Source organism: Protopterus annectens, chromosome 10.part0 (assembly GCF_019279795.1).
Source record: "Protopterus annectens isolate FY-2018-M chromosome 10.part0, PAN1.0, whole genome shotgun sequence".
Classification (NCBI taxonomy): Eukaryota; Metazoa; Chordata; order Ceratodontiformes; family Protopteridae; genus Protopterus; species Protopterus annectens.
In genome coordinates this window covers 114,130,169-114,153,766 of record NC_056744.1, presented here as the reverse complement: position 1 = coordinate 114,153,766, position 23,598 = coordinate 114,130,169, and the positions used below count along the sequence as shown (strand labels likewise).

Here is a 23,598-nt window from a genome sequence, read left to right as displayed (position 1 = left end):
AAGAGGAAGCACTTGGATTCTCCTCAGGAGTCCATCACCAAAGACATATTTCGACGAAGGGGAAGGGTCTCCAAGATCATCATCCGAAGACATCTCCTTTGGAGACATTCTGGAAATCCTAAAGCAAAAAGGGGTGGTTGGTCTGCCCAAAACCCTTCCTTGGAGGAGTCAGTGTTCCTGGAGGCTTTTGGATCTGGCCCATTTACCTCCTGGGTCACTCCAGCCGATGAGTTCATTGATTTGGCCTCTCAGTGGGCGTGGAAGGAGCCTGATGCAGTTGAACTAATCCCCAAGAGACCAGATCCGGTTCTGGCAGTACCTATAGGCAAAGAATTTTGGATCAAGGGAGTGCCCATAGATGCCATGGTCATGGTGACTGCCACTAAGAAGGAACTTGCGGAACAGAGTTCCTCTGTCCATCCCCCTAAGGGGGCACTGGACATACTTGGGAGGCATGTGTATGCTTTAGTGACATTTGCTCTGAGATCGCTGAACTACCTGGCCCATTTCACAAGGCTTCAAAGGGATTTGATAAAAGAACTATCAAATTCTCTTTCAGGAACCACCACTGCTGAGGCTCAGGCTTCTGTGGCATCTCAGTTGGCTACCCTATTTTCGATTTCTAACTTGTCCATGAGGCTTATTTCACCTGCGGCTGAAGGAACCTCAAGGGCGGTGGGTTCAGGCATATCCATAAGGAAGCATGCCTGAATACACTTGTATGATTTTGCAGAGCCCTTCAAGTCGTCATTGTTGAATGCTCCTTTTGATGGCAGTTCTCTGTTTGGGACAGATGTGAGGGGGACACACTCCAGGTGCGAGAAGGATGGAAAGACACTGTCTGCAGTGAATGTATGTTTTTCTACTCCGCAAAGAAACCTACTCAAGGAATCAGCAGGGTGGTCAAAAATGTGGTTCAAGACGTCCCAGGGTCCTTTCCAAGATCTACGTGGAGATGGTTCCTTCAGGGGCAGAGGGGGAACTCAAATGGAAGATACTGCCCTTGCGGCAGAGGAGGCCCACAGAACCTAGGGTCTAGAGATTTTTTTTCTGATAGACCCTGTCAGTGCTCCTGAAAGGAGGTCCAACTGTCCCCCCCTTGGAGGCAATCGGGGGTCGTTTATCTCTGCACCAGAGAACCTGGCTAGAAATCACAAAAGATACATGGGTGCAGAGAATTATATCCAGCGGTTATATAATTCCCTTTTCCCTTCCACCTCCATCTCTATACAAACTTCCCAATGTACCACCCTGTTAGGAAATCAACAGCAATAAAAATTCAAAAGCTGCTAGAAAAGACTCATCCAAGAAGTCCCACTAGACCAATAAGATTTGGAACTTACTCAGGATTCTTTTTTAGTACCAAAGAAAACAGGACTTGAGACCAATTTTGGATCTCAGTATCTTAGACGAGTCAGTTCAACACACACAATTTCAGATGGTCACGATTCAGTCCATTCTGCCCTTTTTGAGCAAGGACACGTGAATGTGCTCAGTAGACCTTCAGGATGCTTAATATATAAAAATGAGCAGACAATCCAGAAGGTATTTGCGTTTCCAGCTGAAAGACAGTCACTATCAGTTCAGGGCACTGTCCTTTGGCCTCACCACATCCCCCAGGGTGTTTGCCAAATGTTTGGCAGTGGTAGCAGCTCACTTGAGACTACAGGGATTCCGAGTGTTTATGTATTTATATGACCGGCTCATTACTGCCCCAACTAGGCATTTACTACTAAAAGCATGGGATCACGTGCTCCAGAATTGCTCTAACCTGGGGATAACTATAAACTACTGCAAGTCTCAATTGGAACCATCTTAAACACTAGAATTTAAAGGAGCAGTGTTCAATACGGAATCAATGACAGCTTCTCTTCCGCTGTCAAGAGTACTATCTGATTCCACATCAAGAAAATAATCTTCACTACCACAGTTTCAGCTTGATTGATTCTACAAGCCCTAGGGTCAATGTCAGCAGCCATAATTCTAGTTCCCCTTGCAAGATTTCATATGAGAATTCTTCAGTGGATCTGTCAGCACAATGGTCAATTCTTTATTACCACAAGTCAGCCCAAATAAAAATAACCCAGACATGCATGAAATACCTTTGGTGGTGGACTCAATCAGATCAACTTTTACAAGGTCGCCTCATCATTCTTCCTCAACCCAAGGCCGTAGTGACCATGGATGCGTCCCAAATTGGGTGGGAGGGCACTTCCTGGGGAAAACAGTCCAAGGCATTTGGTCCCTGGAAAGACCAAAATGCATGTCAATGTTCTGGAAGTGAGAGCATTCCTCTTAACATTGCAGGCATTCAAGACTCACTCCCTTTCAGGACAATTATGATTCAAACAGACAACAATTCAGTAGTTTGGCACAGCAACAAGCAAAAGGGAACCAGGTCTTACCCCTTGTATCAAGAAGCCCTCAGGGTTTGGCAGTAGGTGATTACTTCCAATCACTTTCCAATAGCAACTCACATTCCGGGGAAGTCCAGCGTTTTAGCAGACAAAATGAGCAGGTCCATTTTACTACCACACGAGTGAAGTCTCAACAAGAAAGTGACCAATATGATTTTCAGTCATAGAGGCCAGCCTTGCTGTGACCTATTTGTATCTCCCCTAAAAAACAAGTGCAGCAGCTTCTTTGTCCTCACCCCCCCCTCCACAGGGGGAATCACCAAGAGATGCTCTACTGCACGATTGACCCCCCTCCAGTCTTCTTTATGTACATCCACCGATTCCCCCAATTCCCAAATTTCTACAGCAAGCCACCCAGTTGAAGAACAAGGTTATCCTCGTTGTACCTTACTGGCCTTGACAGATTTGGTTCCCCTTCCTTTGGCCTCATCTACTGTACCCACCTTGGATTTTGGATCCAATTCCAGACCTCCTGTCTCACCCAACAGGCATGGCACATCCAGATATTTCAAACCTCAACCTTACAGCATGGTGTCTCCAGTTCCCTTGATAGCCAGACAACCAATGCTGTCTTCTCTTGTTTGCCATATACTTTAATCTTTACATAAGGTTTATACAAGAAACCTTTACAGAAGCAAATGGAAACGTTTTGCCGTTTGAGCACAGCAAAAACACACTGACCCCTTTTCAGTTCCTGTGCAAAGTGTCCTAGAATTTTTGTAAATAATTTTTAATGAGAGAGCTAGCGCCTCAACAGAGTCCATTTAGCAGCAGTTTCTAATTTTCACATGGGATTTGACAATTCCTCCTTGGCTTCATCTAAACCTTGTAAAGCCTTTTTAAGAGGCACCCTCCTGCTCAGACAACCTTATAAAGATCCTACTCCACCATGGGACTTAAAGTTGTACTAGAAACCTTAATTCAATCCCCTTTCGAACCAGCAGCTAAATGTGAAGTTAAATTCTTGACCTAGAAAACTATTTTTCTAGTGTCCATTATTTCTGCTAGAAGAATCTTAGAACTTCAAGTTTTAGCATTTAAACCTCCTTACTTGATTTTTCATAAGGATAGAGTGACAATACATACCAATGCTTTTTTCCTTCCTAAGGTGGTATCGGAATCCATTATCAGTCCGTCAATTAATTTACCAGAATTCTCTCCTAAATTCTCTAACAAAGGTGAATATATATTACATTTCTTTGATGTTCACAGACAGTTATGATTTTATTTACATTGAACAAAAGAAATCAGAAATACAGACCAGTTATTTATATCTTCTAGGTTCACAGGTTGATACTAGGCTATCTGCCCTAGGGCATTTACAAGTCTAGCCAGAGTGTGTTTGGCTTTCGCCACCCTTTTAAATGAGTTTACTATACCCTTTTAAGGTTAGTTTACTGTGCCTCTGTTTAGCAGTGACGCAGAAGTGATCCCCGGGGTAAACCTACGATCTCCCATCCACTCGTCAAGATTTCTCTTGAAGAGGAGCAGTGAGGGGCTCTGTCTGACATGGACTGGGATTCTATTCCAGAGTGATGGGAGCCTCTGGGTTATAAATCTGTCCCTCCAGCATGTTCTATTAATTTCTGTGCTGAGGTTCAAGTCCCTCGAGCGCGTAGCTCTAAGGGATTTGGATTTTCTGAGGTGAAGCATATCCATTAAATCTGGGTTTGACATGGCTTTATACGTCAGACACAGGTCGCCTCTGAGTAGGCAGTATGCAACTGAGTATAGCTGGAGTTTCTTTAACCGGGCAGCATAGGTCATCTGTTTGAGTCCCTTGATCCTCTTGGTGAGGTACTTTTGGGGTCTTTCCAGTTGCAGCAGGTGTCTGGTAAAGTACATCCCAAATGGGGCATTGTATTCTATTATGGGCCTGATGAGTGATGAGTAGAGGGGCACAATGACCTCTCTTGATCTAGATGTGAACCCTTTCATGACAGGGTGGGCTATATAGAAGGTCTTTCTAACCACTTTGGCGACGTGATTGTCAAAGGAAAGATTGCTATCCACTTGCGTCCCCAAATCCCTAATTATTTCTTCCGTGCTTAATGGATTACCACCTATGTGGTAATTTGCGGGCACTTTGTTTTTCCCAAAGGGGATGACTATGCACTTTTTGGCATTTAGCTTTAGGCCAGTTATCTGTCTCTGTGAGACCCTTTTGGAGGATGTCTGTGTCAGTTGGCGAGTTGATTATGGCACCCAGTTTGCAGTCGTCTGCGACCTTGGTCAGCCATAGTCCTCCCGTGTTAGCCTGTACCTCAGAGAAATATATACCGAACAAGAGAGGTCCCAGGACTGAGCCTTGTGGGACGCCACTAGTAACTGGTTTAGAGTCTGACATGGCTCCCGCAATTCTGACCATGTGGGTTCTATCCTTGATTTAATAAGAAGCTTTCGGGTTATCCACCCTTCATCAGCATATAAAAACAGTGAACTTTTTCAAGTTTTAAATAGAGGTTCAATTAGAATCACATGATACAGTCAGTCTACCAAATCCTGTTCATTTTATAACAATTAAAATTTAGTAATGACTAGTTTCTACTTGCATTATATATAAATATAAATATCATAAGATGTCAAGGCATAATGAAATGCAGAACTATATACATAAATAATAAACCTATAAATAAAACGTAGAAAGCAGTTAAAATTTCCATCAAATATTATCTCTCTGTCTTTTTACCAGTATCGGCTTTAAGCTAACAGTACTATTTAGGCCTGGTGGTGTGTCTGCTTGCAACCTGACAATCCATTCATATTCTCTCAATTCAAGTTCATTATTTATATCAACCCCTTCAACCCCTCTTGGATTCATACTTATTACATTTATACCCCTAAATCTAAACGTATGTGCACTGAAGTCCATAATATGTTTAAAAAGACCATTGTTTATTACTTTCCTTTTTATTTCTGACTTATGTTTAATTATACGGTCTTTTAATTTTCTCATAGTTTTTCCTATATAAAATGCCGTGCACATTGTGCATGTTGCTAGATATACTAGCTTTGTCATGTTACAATTTACTAAACAGTTAAAGGTAAACCTTTCTTTTGTTACTGGATGCTGAAAGACTTCGCCTTTATCAAAAATATCCATGCAACAGGTACAATTAAAGCATTCATATGTTCCTTTTTTGCCATGAGATACTATGTCCTTATTCTTAAAATCTTTATAGCACAGCATTTGTTTTAAGGTCTCCTCATTCCTAAAAGCAAATTTTGGTTTTGGACCTATCAAATCCTTTAGTTCAGGCATTGCTAATAAAATTATCCAGTTTTTTTCTATAATATCACAAACTTCTTTTGTGTTACCATTAAATGTAGTCACATATCTTATTATATTCGTATCAATATTTTCATGCGTATCTTGTACTAGTAACATAGGATCCTTACCAAAAATAGGCTTATACTTATCTTTCCTGCCTGAAAGAACCTCATTATATATAGTATTTATACTGTAATAGGGTAACCATTCCTAATAAATTCATCCTTCATCAAGTTTGCTTGATCTATAAAGTTATTTTCCTCGGTATTCAATTTGCTAACTCTTATTAATTGTGTTTTAAGAATACCTTTAAACGTATGGGGAGCATGCATGCTGTTTCTTTTTAAGTACCTATTCGCATGCACCTCTTTCCTGTAGACCATGGTTTCTAATTTATCTTGTTTCTTATATATGTTCACATCTAAAAATACAATGCTTTCAGGTGATGAAACCATTTTAAACTTCAAAAAACTTGTGGTTGTATTTAGATATGTGACATAACTTCTCAACTCTATATCAGTGCCACTCCAGACAAAAAAACAGTCATCCACAAACCTACAGTATGACTTTACTTTGCTGTTAAGCTCATTATAGTCACTCAATATGTACTCCTTTTCCCATTGATAGAGCACTAAGTTCGCAAATGTATTTGCTACTGGTGTGCCCATGGCTACTCCAGTAATTTGCAGGTAAGGAATGCTATCAAAAATAAACACATTTTTTGTCAAAACCACTTCTAAAAGCATACAGATATTCTCTATTTCTGTTTAGTAAATTGTAACACGACAAAGCTAGTATATCTAGCAACATGCACAATGTGCACGGCATTTTATATAGGAAAAACTATGAGAAAATTAAAAGACCGTATAATTGAACATAAGTCAGAAATAAAAAGGAAAGTAATAAACAATGGTCTTTTTAAACATATTATGGACTTAAGTGCACATACGTTTAGATTTAGGGATATAAATGTAATAAGTATGAATCCAAGAGGGGGTGATATAAATAATGAACTTGAATTGAGAGAATATGAATGGATTGTCAGGTTGCAAGCAGACTTACCACCAGGCCTAAATAGTACTGTTAGCTTAAAGCCGATACTGGTAAAAAGACAGAGAGATAATATTTGATGGAAATTTTAAGTGCTTTCTACGTTTTATTTATAGGTTTATTATTTATGTATATAATTCTGCATTTCATTATGCCTTGACATCTTATGATATTTATATTTATATATAATGCAAGTAGAAACTAGTCATTATTAAATTTTAGTTATAAAATGAACAGGATTTGGTAGGCTGACTGTATCATGTGATTTTAATTGAACCTCTATTTAAAACTTGAAAAAGTTCACTGTTTTTATATGCTGATGAAGGGTGGATAACCCGAAAGCTTCTTATTAAATCTTAGCGTTTTTAGTGATTCGTGTGTTGTTTTACAAGTTCTGCAGTGTGATAAAGAGTTTTCTAGTAATGGGTTCTATCCTTGAGCCAGTTTGCAACCCATCTTATGACATAGGGGTTGATATTTAAGCTGGAGAGCTTATTTATGATGCCCGCGTGGGGTATTGTATCAAAGGCTTTTGCGAGGTCCAGGTAGGCTGTGTGGACTACCTTCCCTTCATCTATGGCCTTGGTGACTGTTTCAAAGAAGTCAACCAGGTTCAGGAGGCAGGATCTGCCCTTAACAAAGCCAAATTGGGTGGGATCCAGCGTCTGCAGGTCCCCAGTGTCTTTGTTTATGAGCTCCATGATGATCCGCTCCATAGCTTTGCAGACCAGGCTAGTCAAACTTATGGGGCGATAGTTTCCAGGGTCCATTGAGGCACTGCCTTTGTGGAGTGGGACCACTGTTGCTGTATGCCATTCCTTGGGTACATATCCTGTACTAAGGCTGAGGTTGAACAGTAACTTTATATGAGGTTTTAGCTCTTCTTGGAGCTCATGTAGGACGCAACCCGGGACACCGTCCGGTCCCATTGATGCTGTGTTTTTTGCCTTGGAGAGGGCAGCTCTCACCTGAGCATCTGAGATGTCAGGGAGGCGACTCTCTGCTGGGATAGATATTTGCTCTTTTGGGTGGGAAGGTGGGGAGAAGTTTGCACTGAACCTGTCTGCCAGGATGTTGGCTATGTCTGTGGGTTCAATGTATTTTTTGTCATTTTGGATTAACTCTGAACATATCTGGGAGTTGCCACCCAGGTTTCTAACATAACTAAAGAAGGCCTTGTGATTATCTTTGGTGTCCTGTGCAATTTTTCTCTTGAAGCTGGCCTTGGATGATTTTATGAGGGACCGTAGTTTTTTGCTAGTACTGATCAGAGATGCCTTCCCTTTTAGGGATTTAGCTCTATCATGTAGTAGCTTCCTCCTTTTGTTGTAAAGCTTATTTATGGCTGGGGTCCACCAGATTGGACGCCTGCCTTTGGAGGATTGGGTCTTGGTTTTATTTGGGATTGCATGATCCATGCATTCCTGAAGGTGTTCGTAGAATGCGTTTATAAAGGTTTCTGCAGTTTGGGCCGTAGTTTCCGCTGGCCCGGGGGCTTTGAAGGATGTCACCTTGGTTTTGAGAAGTGTGAAGTTAGCTTTTGAGAAATTTTTCACTGTGGTTTTCTGGGCAGGGGGTGGGGTCGGGATGTGGATGTCCAGTGAGATTAATTTATGGTCCGATCTTACCAATGAGGGGTATACTTATGGTGTGGAGCATAGAGTCCCCATGTTGGTGATGATCAGGTCCAGTATGTTTTCCCCTCTTGTGGGAGTGGTGACTAGTTGTTCCATAGCATTTGAGTTTATAAATTCAAGGAACCTTTGGGCTAGGGCATTGGGGCTAGAGTAATGCTCCCAGTCTATGTTTGGGTAGTTGAAATCACCCAGTGTAATGGTGTTTGGAGAGACCTTCATATTCTTCAGTTTTTTCAGGAAGGCCGAGTGAGGTTCCTGAGTTTGGGAGGGTGGTCTGTAGCAGGCTATAAACTGAAAGGCAGTTTTGCCCACTGTTAGTTGCACATGGATGGTCTCTGCTGCTTCATGCAGTGCCACTAACCTGGAGGTGTGAGTATCTTTGATGAATATGGATACTCCCCCTCCTTTTGTGGTTTGGTCTGAGTTTTGGGGCCGAAAAGCATGGTATGAGGTATAGCCTGGTAGTGCTGGGGTGCTCTTGGGAGCCTTGAACCAGGTTTCTGTTACTGCACAGATGTCGATATTCTCCATACTGAGGAGAGCTTCGAGTGCATGCATCTTGAGATTTAGACTTCTGGCGTTGAGTAGCGTTACCCTTAGTTTCTTTTTCCCTGTGTTATCTATGGAGGTGGGTTTGTCCTTTTGCCAAACAAAAACAGCCCTTAAGGTACTTAAAAAAGGCACTATGGGGGTGGCAAGAGCTTTTGCCAGTATCCGAAAGCCCAGGGGTGACAGGTGCAATCCATCCCTAGCGAGGCAACGTGGCTTGTCGAGCATGTCATCCCAGGCTGACAGATACTGGATCCCCTTTGAATGACACCAATACTTTAGCCAGTTGTTAAAATCAATCATTTTGTCTTTATACTGTGGCATCATTCTTGGTGAGGGTAAGATGCCACTCAGGGTCAGGGTCATACCGGCCTGGGCTACATGATCAGAGAGCTCCTCTATGTCTCTTTTCATGTAGTCCAGGGAGGTACGTCTCAGGTCATTCACACCAGCATGGACAATGACTGAGTCATATTTGTACTTGCTTTGGAGTGATCTGAGTGTTTGCGTTATGTGGCGGATCCTGGCGCCCGACAGGCAGCTTACCGTCACCCTCTCCTTGTTCATTCTGGTGAGTGGGACGTCAGTGTGTCTGACAATAGAGTCACCTATTACAAGTGTATCAGGTGTGTTGTTTAGCCTTAAGGGCTGTTTTTGTTTGGCACACTGACTCTGTGAATTATGTGTTACACGTGTATTGTTTTGGGGTAGCAGGTGCTTGGATGTCTGCTTTGGAGGTCTCTGCTGCTTAGGCAGATTCTTATTTAGAGCCTCCGAATATGTTTTGGTGTGTTTGGTTAGACGTTGTGGTAGGTTTATGCGAGACTGGATTTGTGGTGTGTGTGGTTACCTTCTCCTCCTGACTGACTGGGCCAGTACTGAGCTGAGAGAGCTCAGCCACCAGTTTGGCTATATGGTTGCATCTCTCACATATATTTGAGCTTGTTGGGAGGAGGAGAGGGTTGTCTGTGTACATGAGGCAGTTGTAACATTGCTTCAGGATTCCCAGATTCACCAGCTGGACTGGAGAGGAAACCAGCATCTGTCCTTTGGTCATGCCAGAAAAGTATAGGTAACTCCTTTATAACTGATTAAGAAGGACCAATAGGGGCCGAGTGCGCAAGGGAGTATCTAGGGATGTAGTGCTTTTGGTTTATTAGTGCTAACTTATATAAAATTGCTTGTATGAGCAAGTGCAGGGCTTTAGATAGAAAATAGGGCCTTTATTTTAAGAGTTAGAGCAGTTATAAGGGAAAAAGTGAAGAGCAGACTTTGTGGAGCTGAAAAAGGTTTAAGCCCGATTAAGCGGCGCTGCGCTATGCGTAAAATTGCGCCAAAGCAGGTTTTATACAGGGGGACTTGAAAGAGCTAGAAATTAGCCCAAAACGGCAATAAACTACAATGTTCTTGTGCTGGGATCACTCCCCCAGGGCCAGATAGGCTGCTCAAAGCTCCCCACTCCCAGTGGTGAACAAAGAAGCTTCCTTCTATCCAAGTAAGGAAATGGGCAACACAGGAACTATCCAAAAGTCCGGAATACAGCAAAGCCTGTATTAGGGACTATTCTAGGTCAGGAAAGGTGGGAAACAAGGATTTTTTTTTTTTCTTTTTTTGCAAGACAAACAGCAGAAAATGCAGTAAATATTTAACACAGGCTAGCGCACTTGAGTGTGTAGCCTCAACAGGTAAATTCAACAAGACAAACTTTTAAAGTGCAGGTATAAATTAAATGTATAACAAGCTTTAAACAGGCAAAAGAGCAGATATAACTCGCTTTTCGGCAAGAAAGGACAGTCGCAAAGGTAATAGCAGAAAAATATACTTAAATCAGGTAAGCAGTCACTCTTTTTTGTCTCTCTGCTGCTAGCACCACTCTGCAGGACCACGAGGAGCTTTGCTGAGTAGGAACAAGCGCAAAAACCGCGCCAAAGCGGGTTTTATACAGGGGGACTTGAAAGAGCTAGAAATTAGCCCAAAATGGCCAATAAACTACAAGATTCTTGTGCTGGGATCACTCCCCCAGGGCCAGATTGGCTGCTCAAAGCTCCCCACTGCCACTGGTGAACAAAGAAGCTTCCTTCTATCCAAGTAAGGAAATGGGCAACACAGGAACTATGCAAAAGTCCGGAGTACGGCAAAGCCTGTATTAGGGACTATTCTAGGTCAGGAAAGGCAGGAAACAAGGATATTTTTTTTTTGTTTTGCAAGACAAACAGCAGAAAATGCAGTAAATATTTAACACAGGCTAGCGCACTTGAGTGTGTAGCCTCAACAGGTAAATTCAACAACAAGACAAACTTTTAAAGTGCAGGTATAAATTAAATGTATAACAAGCTTTAAACAGGCAAAAGAGCAGGTATAACTCACTTTTCTGCGAGAAAGGACAGTTGCAAAGGTAATAGCAGAAAAATATACTTAAATCAGGTACATTTAAAATTAGGCAAACCAGTTGCAAAGGCCCCTTTAGCCAAATGGCTGCTGGATTGCATAATGTTAGTCCACCCAGGATATAAGGTAGCTGGGGACTCTGTCCCAGTAGTTGAAGTATTAATGAAAACTGACATCAGATAAAAAAGTTATGTACTTACCATAACATTCCATCTGTGTTCTCCATTTTCATTCTTCCTCTACTTCCCGCCCACCACCCCCCATTCTTTGTCATGACAGACTTCTGGAAGAACGAGAGTTCTTAATGGCACCACTTTGCCTTATTTTGAGCTCCAGATAGTGGCCTTTTCTGTCACTGATATTGTATTAATATTTCTTACCTTGTCATCTAGCAAACAAGATCTGAGGTATGTTAGAGATTGGTGTATTATGGGAAAAGAAAGATCTTGGGAGTTTTTTGGTGGCCACGAGCTTTAGTAACTGCTGAGTCAGATCCGAGGACTGGATCCAAACCCAGTGGTTGAGGAAAAATAAAAATGGACAACACAGATGGAACGTTATGGTAAATACATAACTTATTTTTCTCTTCTGCCTAGTGCCAGTTTTCATTCTTTCCTGAAACCTTTGGGTTTGGATCTGATCCTCGGATCCAACTTGGCCATTGCAATATCTTGTGGCAACTAAAAAACTCTCGAGCTTTTCCCTTACATATAATGCTCCCTTCTAAGTTACCCTAGATCTTATTTGCTGCTTTGTGAAGACGTGGTTCCCAAATTGCTCTCCAGCAGATAAGTAATTTTTTAATATTTTTGGCTTCTAAACTTTCCATAAATAGTTTCATTTAATCTTTTTTCTAACCCCTTACCTTAGCGACAGCTTAATTTAATAGTTTAAATACCTTTTATCCCTTCTTCTTGTACGAAAGCACCGTATGATACTATTGTTAGTATCTTTTTTCTTTCTACACTACTTTAGTGTTACTCTCCTTACCACTGTTGGTATTTTTTTCTCTAGTTTCTATTTTTCTTCCTTAAAAAAAAATAAATCTTTCTAGCCTTGCGTTGTATTTTTTAGACTGTTGTAATGGCAGATAAAGATAAGCCAGCTGGCTTCAAAAAGTGTGACAAATGCAGTCACAAAATTCATGTCAGTGACTCTCATACTTTGTGTGTATATTGCATCGGTCCCCTTCACAAGGACTGTCATGCGTTCAACCACAGAGCCTTGGTTGAATTCAAAAACAATCTTGTACTGAAAGGTCTATTGCCTTCCTCCTTTGGTGAGGCAATTTCTGGAGGTGCACCCACCAAAAAGAAAAGAGAAAACAAAAGAAAAGTGTAAGGAATCTAGCCCTGCTTCTTCCTCCTCGTCTAAGATCTCGGACAAAGAAAGAAAAAGACCTATTTCAGAGCTGACTTCTCCATCGGATCCTACTACAAAAAATAGTATTAAATCCAATAAGAACATTAATGGTATCAAAATAAAAGACAGTTTTGAACTAAAGGTTCAACTCTCTGCTGATATTTTACTAACAATAGGAAATACAGAAAATTTGTTAGAACATAAAATTAGTTGTATGAGTCAGTTTGAATAAATCTCAAACTTAAAATTAAATACCTTGATATATAACCATTATGTCTAATAGTAAATAAATAATACAGATAAACTTTCAACAGATTGTTAAAATTTTTAAGTTTAGTCACAGATTGGAACAAATTCTTCTTTACCATGGAAGAACAAGTAATGCTTATTATGATGGTAATTCTCCATAAAATATTGTTTGTCTTACAATCTTTAGTACTATCTCCACGAAAAAAAAAATTGATGAAGAAGATAAATATTAGATTTCATTTTTTTGGCATCCTAATAAACCATCAAAGCCTCCAGGGTCCTTCTGACCCCAATAACCTCCAGTAGAAGGTGATTTTTACACAGCCTTAGTAGGTGTCCCTATCTTCATACCTTTGCTCCAGGTCTCATTTAGTCTAAAAACAGCTGTTCTTAGAGGTGTGCACAAAAGCTTGTTATAGCTGGGCAAAGTATGGTCATTATTTCTGTAACTTCTGTTTTCACAGTTAAACCTCAGAAATATACACAAAAGGCCAGTGTAGGTTGTTTGGAGGCAGTGTACCATCTAAGATAACATCTTTGAATGTTACTTTGTCATTTTTTTTCACTTTTCTCACAAAGACATCAGCCATGTATACCTGAGGCTATCTTTTTTTGGCTAGAGGTAAGGAAAACATGCTGTTTATACATGTATAGCAACATCGAGATAAAATACGTTACTTTATCATTTTGTTCATCCACTTTTTTTATTGCAGTCTGATATCAGAGGGGTACAAAAAGATAGCTGTCATTTGGTCATTTGGGTTAAGGGTGATGAGACAAGTTGTTTATATGTATAATGTGAATAATTTAAAATGTATGATTGTGGCCATTTATTTAATTTTCATCCCAGTCTAACTCCAGAAGGATGAATGGAAGATGGCTATCATTTTTGTGGGGAAGGGAGGCAGACAGCATCTCCACTTATGATTTATGTAATCTTGCAAACATTTGTGTTATCAGTTTATTGCAAAATACTATTTTGTCGGCTTTGAGCATTAAGCCAAGGACACAACTTATTTCTTCCTTGAAAGAAAATAAGACGTAATTTCTTTCCTTAGTCAGTAGTTTTGTTCAGGCCATCATTGGATCAAAAGATTAGAAAAGAAGCTCAAATATACCTCAGAGTTTGCAGAATCCCATAGTTTTTGGGGACCTAGCAGCTCCTAGACCCCTAGCTTAATTCATGTATTTCACTGCAGCCTTGGACAGTCACACTGTGCTCTAAAGCTGGAAAGAAGTTGAAGAGCAAGACAGGGTGTGGAAATGCAGGAAAGACAATCATTCACATGGTGCAGCAGGGTAAGAAAGTTGAGCAAACATTTTTACGTTAGTACATGGTATCATGGATTCTTCTTATGCCTATAACGTATTTATGAAATTTACTTGTTTTCTGCAATTTTGTGTTCAGTGCTTCATATGCCTATTTCTAAAAATGTAGAACATGAAAGTAAATCAAGGGGTGAGTGTTCCATGAAGTGGGACTGTGAAGTAATGAATGACTACCGACGTGCATATTCTGTCATCAGTAGCTCCCCGGTCCACATCTGTTCTTGATCTGCCACTGTAGGGCTTAGAAAATATTGCAAGATAACTGTAGGAATCAGTCTGAGGAGGTTAGAAAAAGACTGGGAGAGAGATTGTATAAATAATTTACAGGGAAACAATGGGAGGACATGTGTTTGCATAGGTTTTTTTTTTACTCCTGACAAACACCAAAGAATTTTCCCCTGTGTAGTTGTCAAATGTTGGAGGTGTGATGAAGAAAAAAGACGTAACTAGGAACATACGTTTTGGGAGTGTAATGACAGACTTCAGAAATTCCCTACAGAGGGCGAGGAAATGGTGTAACTAAGGAAATTATTTATTTTTAATTTTTTTGAACTGGGATGCAAGATCTGAATTGCCTAGACATTTTAAGGCCTTGCTAAGTTTAATTCTGGTGGCTGCCAAAAAGCAATTACTAAAAAATGGAAGTCAGAGTCTAAAGCAACTGTATTTGAAGTGCTGAATATTTTAACAGAGATAAAAGAACTGGCAGTGGGATCTTTAGAAAAGGGTCAGTGCAAATTACATAGAAAAATATGGACATTGTGGGAACAGTGCATGCAGAATAATGTTTTAGATGAGTGAGATTTAAGAGAAAACAGGAACTGAGCAATTTTTGTAATGTTGGATTGATGATAATTATACAGAAAATAAACATGTGATGTTTTATGTTTGTAACTAGGAACATGTTAATGTAGTTTGTTTTCTTTATTATAAATATGTTTTCCTATGTCTTAAGTGATAATTCACTAAAGGAGTTAAAAAACGAATGCACTAAGGGCTTGTAGCTGGGATTGATCTCTCTCTTCTGAACACTGAAGTGACATATACTGTATCACACAAGATAAGAAAGTTGTTTACTGGAAGTAATGTTGGAGCTTCATGATGCACATCCATCCACTTTAACTCCCCTCTCACCTTCTCTTTTCTTCCCAGCACACCCTTTCAGGAGTATAGTCGACTGTCCCTGAGTCCTTCAAGGGTTGTCATTACTGTTTAGGTCAGGTGACCTATTATTTTAAGGGTATGCAGTGATTTACTGTTTAGGTAGTGTGACCCAGTATTTTACAGTGGGGATGTGTTTAGTGGTTTGAGACAAGAGAAAAAAGTGTGATTCATTCTGGGAATGAGGCAAGGAGTTTTGAGTTTGGGAAAGCCCTGTAAATACTGATATGAGACACATGTGGTGACCAGTCCTAACATTGAAGCGGACAAACATCGGTCATCGAATAAGTAAAAACCTTTCATGATCATGGAGCTAGTTTTTAGACTGAATGTCAGCTTAGGTGTCAGAATTGTCTGTGAAAGCAGCTCAGGTATTACAGGGCAGTTTTAGACCATTCAATGTCTTGTCCCTTTGAAGATTTGACTGTAGTCCTTACATGTGAGGGAAGAAAGATGTTAGAAAGATGCATTACAAAGCTTGAGTCAGCATTGTCAATGTGATTTGTGTTGCCTCTCTTCTCTTACTTTCAGGTAATCGTTCGTTTATCCCCTGCATGTACTAGAGTTCCTCCTCTAATTTGAAGATTTCCACTTTCAGACATAGTAGAAATGTTTTCTGACCAAAGGCCATTCCTTAATGGAGTCAGGAAGACTCTGGTACCTCTTGATCTGCGATATGGTACTACTCATGGTGGATCACTTCACTGTACTCTTGTAGGTTCGTAGATTAGTGGTAAGCTAACTGCCCTTGTGAGCCATTTTAAGCCTAGCCAATTATTTCTTGTGAGATTCAAACCCTGCACCTTGTGTTTGTAAGGCAAACACCTTAACCATTAGGCCACCCCCCCAACCCTGGCATTTATCATAACCTTCTCTTTCATGTTGCTTTTAGAACTGATCAGCCGTAAAGGGCTGTCATGTGAATGAAAACATTTATTCCAGTGGGAAGTAACAAAATGCCTTAAGAAACCATTTGTCATTTTGCTAATGGTAGAGTACCACCAAGATGTCTGTTTGGTCGTCTGACCAAATCTAAATACAATACTGCCACTTCTTATTAAATTGGAAGATGTTTTGGTATCAAAATTGATCATGCTGTATTAAGATAGTGACCTTAATTCTTTCAAACTCTCAAGATGTGTATGTGAAAAACATTCTTAGAAAGAGTCCTGGTCAAATTCGGCAAAGCCTTTTTTCATAGAGATTATGCAATTCTTACAGAGAATTGTATGTATTCATAGTATCTGAAAATTCTACTCAGAACCATGCTTGATTTGGTTTGGAGTGTCATTATTGGGACTGACAGTAGATCTTTTGATAATTAAGTCCAGTTGCACAAATAATTAAGTCTGCTTTTTTGAGGTAGCCCTGTAATGTGGTATGTTCCTGATGCTGTCATTAATCACAGGCACCATTTCTCTTATGCTGCTCTGTTTCACGGATGATTAGAATTGCTGCCATGGATGACTTTTTTGTCTCTGCTGGAGATAGTGTCCTTGGTAGCACTAATCAACGCTAACTAGTTGTCAGTTGGTAGATAATGAGTACTGCTTTTTGTGCATTCTGTTTCACATGATTATAACTGTATCTACTCCATTTCTGATTTGAGTGCAGCCTGAATGCAAATGCTTTAAAAATGTTACAGAAAGTTTCAGATTTCAGTATTTTTTACATTAAGACTCGTATTCCAATTTTCAGATTGCAAAGCAATAGTAGGCCTCACGCTTCTGATAGGGAGTCTGAGACTTTAATTGTGGGTGTATTTGAAGTGACTTTCACAGCTGTCTCTGGAACTGTCATTTGCCAGAGTGAAAGCTAAACTAGCTTAATGGGACCCACAAAAATGTTCTAAGACTTGGCTTGCACTGTTGCTTTTTTGTACTTGTTAGGATGTTTTGTTTGTTTCACCATGTCTGTGGCATTTGAAGAGATGAAAGATAAAGACAGATCTGTTTCAGAATGTCAAAGAAGATTTTAATAGCAAGACATTCAAATTTGACTTTTAAACCTGGTAAACCGAAATATTGAATAAGACTATAAGTGTACATGTTCATCTCATTTACTTTTCTGTAGATTAAGCCCTTTGGAAGTAGCATTGGATAACTTGTTATCAAATTAACACTTTGATAGGATTCATAGCATGGTGTATGGGTTACAGTACATAAAGCAGTTTAATATGGCTGTGCTTAACTAACACAATCTGATTTAATTGCCTTCTCTTTCCCATTCTTATAAGCAAACTACATTGTTTGCGATAGGAGCACTGTATCATCAGGGAATTACTGAAATGATCACAAGATTTGGTCTTACTTGAACCTTTTTATGCAAGTTTACAAGTGTTCTTGTGTGCATTAACTTGGCATTGTATTAATGTTTTAATGTTAGAGTGACACCTTAGTAAGAAGCATGTTTTTGCAGCTTATAGGAGGAGTCTTGGAAACAATTTAGACTGTATATATTTTCAAACATGTATCATTACAACCCTGTTTATTTATAACTGTTTTATTTGTAGGTAATAACAGGGGGAGCACAGATACGTCCTGCAGTTACAGTGATACGAACGCCTATCCAGCAGACGGGTACTCTTGGCAAAACAGTCATAAGAACACCACTTATGGTACAACAAGGTATTCTCCCAGCTGATAAGGTCTAATTTGTTTTTTTCAAATTTTCTAGATTATGAAATGGTAACTTGATGGATATTAAATGGATAGTGGATTCTGAGATGTTGGTCTAGTCAGCTGGTAATCCTAAATACTAATTACATGCAGACTGATTTTTTTTTTTAATGTAAACTTTATTGTGGTAACTCATAACAGACAAAATAACTGCTTTGGACAGAATGAAGGAACAGTGGCCCTAGACAGACAAAATTAAGTGAGTTGAAATATGGGGTAGGACACATTTCCCAAAACTTTCAATACACAAGGTGCTTGACTCTCACATATGTAGTGTAAAACACATACATATATATTAAGATCATCTAGCAAATTTAGTTTGTAACAAAGCAAGTACATTTTATTTACATAGACTACCAGCTTTAACTGTAAACTCATTATTATTTCATTGTGTTCACCTCTCTGTCTATAGAGTTGGTTTCCTTAGGAAAAAGGAATACATTAGCCAGTACCAGGAACTTAATTCTTGAAGGGAAATTATTTCCATGCCTTAGTTATTCAGTTATGAGCTGTGGATAACATACTGCTAAATATTGAGGCTTGTGTCATGTTATCAGTTCACAAAATATTTGCGAAATGCATTAGATAACCTAGCAGTCTGGTGCTACAAAAGTATTCCTGACTGCATCCCAGGTGATTTCAGTTCATCTAGCATTCCCTGCATTGCAGGAGGCAGTCAGGGAGGGGGATGAGTGAAGAAACATGGCTCACTCAACTCTCCTAGGGGTCAGGGAGGACTTGCATGCATTTGGGGGCACACTGGGCAGTGCTAACTTTGTGTACCAGGAAGTTCACTTCTTGTTCCTTGGTGAGTGAAGCAGGAATGCATGGCCAGGGAACACCCCTTGCAGAAGTCTGGTTGTCATCTCATTGTATCCTCTTCCTCTATACCTTACCAGGTGTGTTTGTTAAGGATAGGGAGAAACTTTGAAACTAAGAAAGAAAACTCTCATCACTCCGGATGGCTGTCTGAATGATGACCTCTACCAGCCAACTCTTGCCCTGCTGTTGGAAAGTGAATGGACCAGTTGTCCATGGATGGGGCTGGTGATCGGTAGCAGAAGCAGAGTATGCAAAAAAAAATGCATTAGATTATAATGTTGTACTCTGAACCTGGCATTTGCTCACTGCAGCTCTCCCAGAGTAATATGTCTGCATTTGGGGTAAGATTCATTAATAGCAGTTTAACATTTTACTGGCTACTCAGCTGTGTGCATGTCTGTCTGTTTAAGCATAATTTCAGCCATACACAGAACACTTTGTATACTGTCAGTCTTATAGTAGTATAGTAGCTCAAGCTTTCTAATGGACTGGACACTTGAAAGGTACCCTTAAGCTTTAGAAGCTGGTTGGCTGTTATATCCTATGCAGGATATAACCTACATAGATTAGACTGCTGCAGTAGTGATCATCTGAACATCTACTGATATGTTTACATACACAGCTGTACATTCCAAACCATTTACAGTAGGTAGTAGAAGAGAGGGGCTAGTGTCATTCAAATGAGCATGTCCTAGCACACCTGGTCAGTAACTGTAAGAGAAACTGAAGTAGAATCAGAGGTTTGCTGAGAGAGGTGTTCTCCAAAACTTGTAAAATGAATCCAAAGTTGGCTAATTACATGTATGCAGATATAAAAGCAGAAAGATATGGATGCTGTTGATGTTCTTCGTGTTTCACTGTTGTAGTCCTTATTATTGGGATTTCCTGCTGTGAAAGCCCTCAGACGGCTTGATTACCAGAGAAATTTCTTTCCGGCTCCCAGGCTGGCAGACGCCCTGACCGACGTCAGTACGTTCGAACATGAAGTTAGCCAACCTGCATCATGATACCAGTCTTTTCTTGCTATGGACCCCGAAGCTGTATTCAAGGCATCGGTCGGTCTGCACCAGAGAGAAGTGTCGGAATAGATAAGTACCCCATTGGGGAACTCTTTCTTTCCTTGCTTATGTCAAATAAAGTAAACAACTGTCTCCGTTGTGGAAAGCAGATCCCACACAGAGACTTTCATTCTTTTTGTGCCATTTGCCTAGGCCCAGATCACGATGTCATAGGTTGTTGGGTTTGTGTATGTTTCAAAGACAGAACAGTTAGGTGTAGGGCAGACTTTCTCACTAGATTCCTTAGCTAGCAGTCTTCTCGTTCACCTTCCATGGCATCTGTCAGTCATACTGAATCCAATCTACCTAATGAAAAAAGTGAAAGAAAGAAGAGAAACAAAAGCTTAGGTGGGACGACAATCAGTCGCCTCCAGCTTCTCCCTCCAGGCTTGTGATTGTTGAATAAAGTAAGGAGCTCTCGTAACCCTCTTCTTTTTCTGATCTGGTAACTCAGGCCTCTGTCAAGACCCTTTCAGAGTCTTGACATGCCATTGGCTCCATCCACTGCTATACAAGCCTCTGACATTGGTTCGTCGGTTGGGTCCAGAGCCACTTTGCAGGCCTTGGCTTCCAAGGAGCTTGTTCCGTCCAGAGATTCTGCAAACGGGTCTCAGCCTACACCTTTCCCGGTGCATCTACTTCAGTCTCGGGAGACAGGCATCAGAGTGTCAGATGCCCTTAGGCCTAAGACCTTAGCCACCCATAAGAAAACCTCTGTTCCTTTGCTTTCAGTCAGGCCCCATTCCTCAGGGGTCACAGCAGGACTTAATCAGGTTAGCAGAGGACCTGCTCTCCATTGTCAGATCAAGGCATGATCCAGGGATTACTTCTCCTAGGAAAAGGAAAAAAGATGATCCTCAAGTAATTCCCCTGGATCCTATCCCTTCTAAGTCCCTTCTAAGAGGACTTTGAACCTGAAGACTCTGGGTTTGAGGAGGCCCCCTCCTTTACCTTCTATGAGGACTCAGATTCTGAGCAAATCTTCCCTTCATCCTCACATCCTTGAAGATTTTACTTTTGGAGAGACCCTCCATACCATGAGGTAATATTTTCAGTGGGAAGCCCAGGACTACCCACAGACAAAAAAAGGGTTAGGGAATTCCTGGACTTACCTGAACATAAGCCACTGGCTATTCCTCCCATTCTGGAAGTAGTGGAAGATGTCTTCCAAGAATCTTCCTTTAAACCTGACTCCCTTCCACCTGCCCCTCGTAAGCCAAAAAGGTGTTATAGGGTCCAGGAGTTCCACAAGTATCTTTTCAGAAACCTTACTGCTGACCCTAAAGTTATCACTCCAGGACCAAAAGGAGCCAGAACCAGTTCCTCTAGGAACCTACATCCTACAAACAGAGAGAGAAGAGCTCTTGATAAGTTTGGTAAAAAGATTTGTATATCTGCCACCCTTGCCATGAGGGCCCTAAATAGTCAATTTCATGTGATTAAGTACCAACAGAATATACTAGAACAGCTTAATCATAAGGTCTCCACGCTTCAGGACAAAGCCCTTGCAAAAGAATTGACTGACATCTGTCATTCCAGTGCTCAGGTAGCTAAACATTTCCTCCATTATGGCTATGATGCCATGGAAGCATCTTGCAGAGCAGCGACTACTGTATCAGTCATTAGGAGACATGCTTGGCTCTCAGAACAAACTCTTCTGGAACATGTGAAGTCTAGCCTGTTGGATACCCCCTTGACAAGGAGGTGCTGTTCGGCCTCAAGGCAGAAGAAGTCCTTAAAAATATGTAGGATAAGACTAAGTCAATGCAGACAGTAAAAGATTTCCTCCAGGTGCAACCATGAGGTTCAGCATAAAATTTCCAGCCAAATACTGCTCAAAGGGATAGGACACTCAGAGACAACAGTCACAAAGGGGCAGACAGTGGGTGTCAGAGGCACCTAGGCAAGGGAGTACTAGATCACAAGTCACATAAAGAGAGCAACAGCAACTCAACTGCCACTCCACTACCCCCCCCCCCCCAACAAAAAAAAAAAGCTGGGAGGAAGGCTCTCTCTTTTCAAACATACCTGGACACTCATCACCTCAGACAGATGGGTTCTAGATGTTATTGCTAAGGGTATAGACTCACTTTCAAAGAGCATTTAAAATACTCAGGTTATCCAGATCTCCCCCAAAATCAAAAAACACAGGCCTTGGCTCATATCCAGATACTTTGTTCATAGGGAGCGGTAGAACCATTTCCCATTGCCCAACAGAGAAAATAATTCTATTCCAGGCTCTTCCTGGCCCCCAGAAAGGAAGGCTCATGACACCCCATCTTGGATCTGCCCAACTTCAATCAATTCATCTTGGTGCCAAAGTTCAAAATGCTAACCCACCAAAAATGGCTGCCCATGATATCCCCCCATGCCTTCATGGTCTCTCTATACCTAAAATATGCTTATCTGCACATCCCTGTTCAGGAGTCACATACAAGATTTCTTTGCTTCAGGGCAGGATCCAGTCACTATCAGTCTTCTGCACTGCCCTTTGGCTCATCTACAGCAGCAAGAGTGTTCACAAAGTGACTAGCACCAGCAGTAACCTTCTGCAGGACCAGGGGGATACAAATCTATCTTTACTTGGACAACTGCCTCATACAGGCCACAGATCAGGACAAGCTTCTCAAGGGCCTTAAATTCACCCAGGACCTCTTTTCCTCACTGAGATTCACATTGAAACTACAGAAATCCCACACTTCAACAAAAAAGATTGTCTTCCTGGGGACACTTCTGGACTCCTCTCTCCAAAAGGCCTTCCTCCCTCCAGAAAAAGTATTCTTCCTGACAGATTTCTTTTGCAGGATCCAGTTGAGAAGTTGCGTCTCAGCAAGGGAATTTCTTCAAGCCCTGGGATATGTGGCCTCATGCATCCTCATGGTTCCCCCTGCCAGATCACACATGAGGAAGCTCCAGTGGTATCTGAAGAATGTTTGGTGACAGAGCTCACTCTCCCTAAAGACTTAGATCCTCCTGATCCCCTGTCTCAAAACAGAGTTTGCATGGTGGGTGCAAGCTTGTTCCCAGAATCAGGGTCTCCCCTTCAAAATCTCCCTCTGGGCTCAAACCCTAACCATAGATGCCTCTGAGACAGCATGGGGGGTTCACTTCCAGAACCTCCAAACCCAGGGGAAGTGGGATTCCAGATCCAAGGACAGACATAACTGGAAGGACCTCTGGCAGTATTAAAGGGACTATTAGCCTTCAAGAAAAAGTTGACCCCAGGTGTCCTATTAACCAGGACAGACTATAGAACAGTTATGTGGTACATAGACAGGGAGGGACGCATTATTACCCCCTGTGCCGTCTAGCAATGCAAATGTGGGAAACAACTCAGTCTGTAGGCTTGCATATGATAGCACAATGCCTTCCAGGAGTTCAATAAGCTCTGTCAGACTATCTCAGCAGAAACTTCATGGAACCTCACAGGTGGCATCTACACCAAAAAATCTTCCAGTCCGTACCTCAAACATGGGGAGTTCCACAAGTGGACCCCCTTTGCATTCAGAGAGAAGGCACACCTGCAAAAATTAATTCTGTACCAGGAGCAAACAGTAAGCAGCTTAGAAAACAGATGCTTCTTCTTCCCTTGGATGAAACTTTTCATTTATGGATTTCCCACCGTAC

At 41.0% G+C, this 23,598-nt stretch overlaps 1 protein-coding gene across 2 annotated transcripts in view; it reads left to right on the top strand.

Annotated features, from left to right (window-relative positions):
- Positions 1-23,598, top strand: part of BPTF (bromodomain PHD finger transcription factor) — a 3,500,764-nt gene that overhangs the window by 2,757,885 nt on the left and 719,281 nt on the right. For both annotated transcript variants that reach the window (XM_044085088.1, XM_044085087.1), the window contains one exon: positions 17,926-18,040. In XM_044085088.1, coding sequence (XP_043941023.1) covers positions 17,926-18,040 — 115 coding nt within the window. The remainder of the gene's footprint in view (positions 1-17,925; positions 18,041-23,598) is intronic.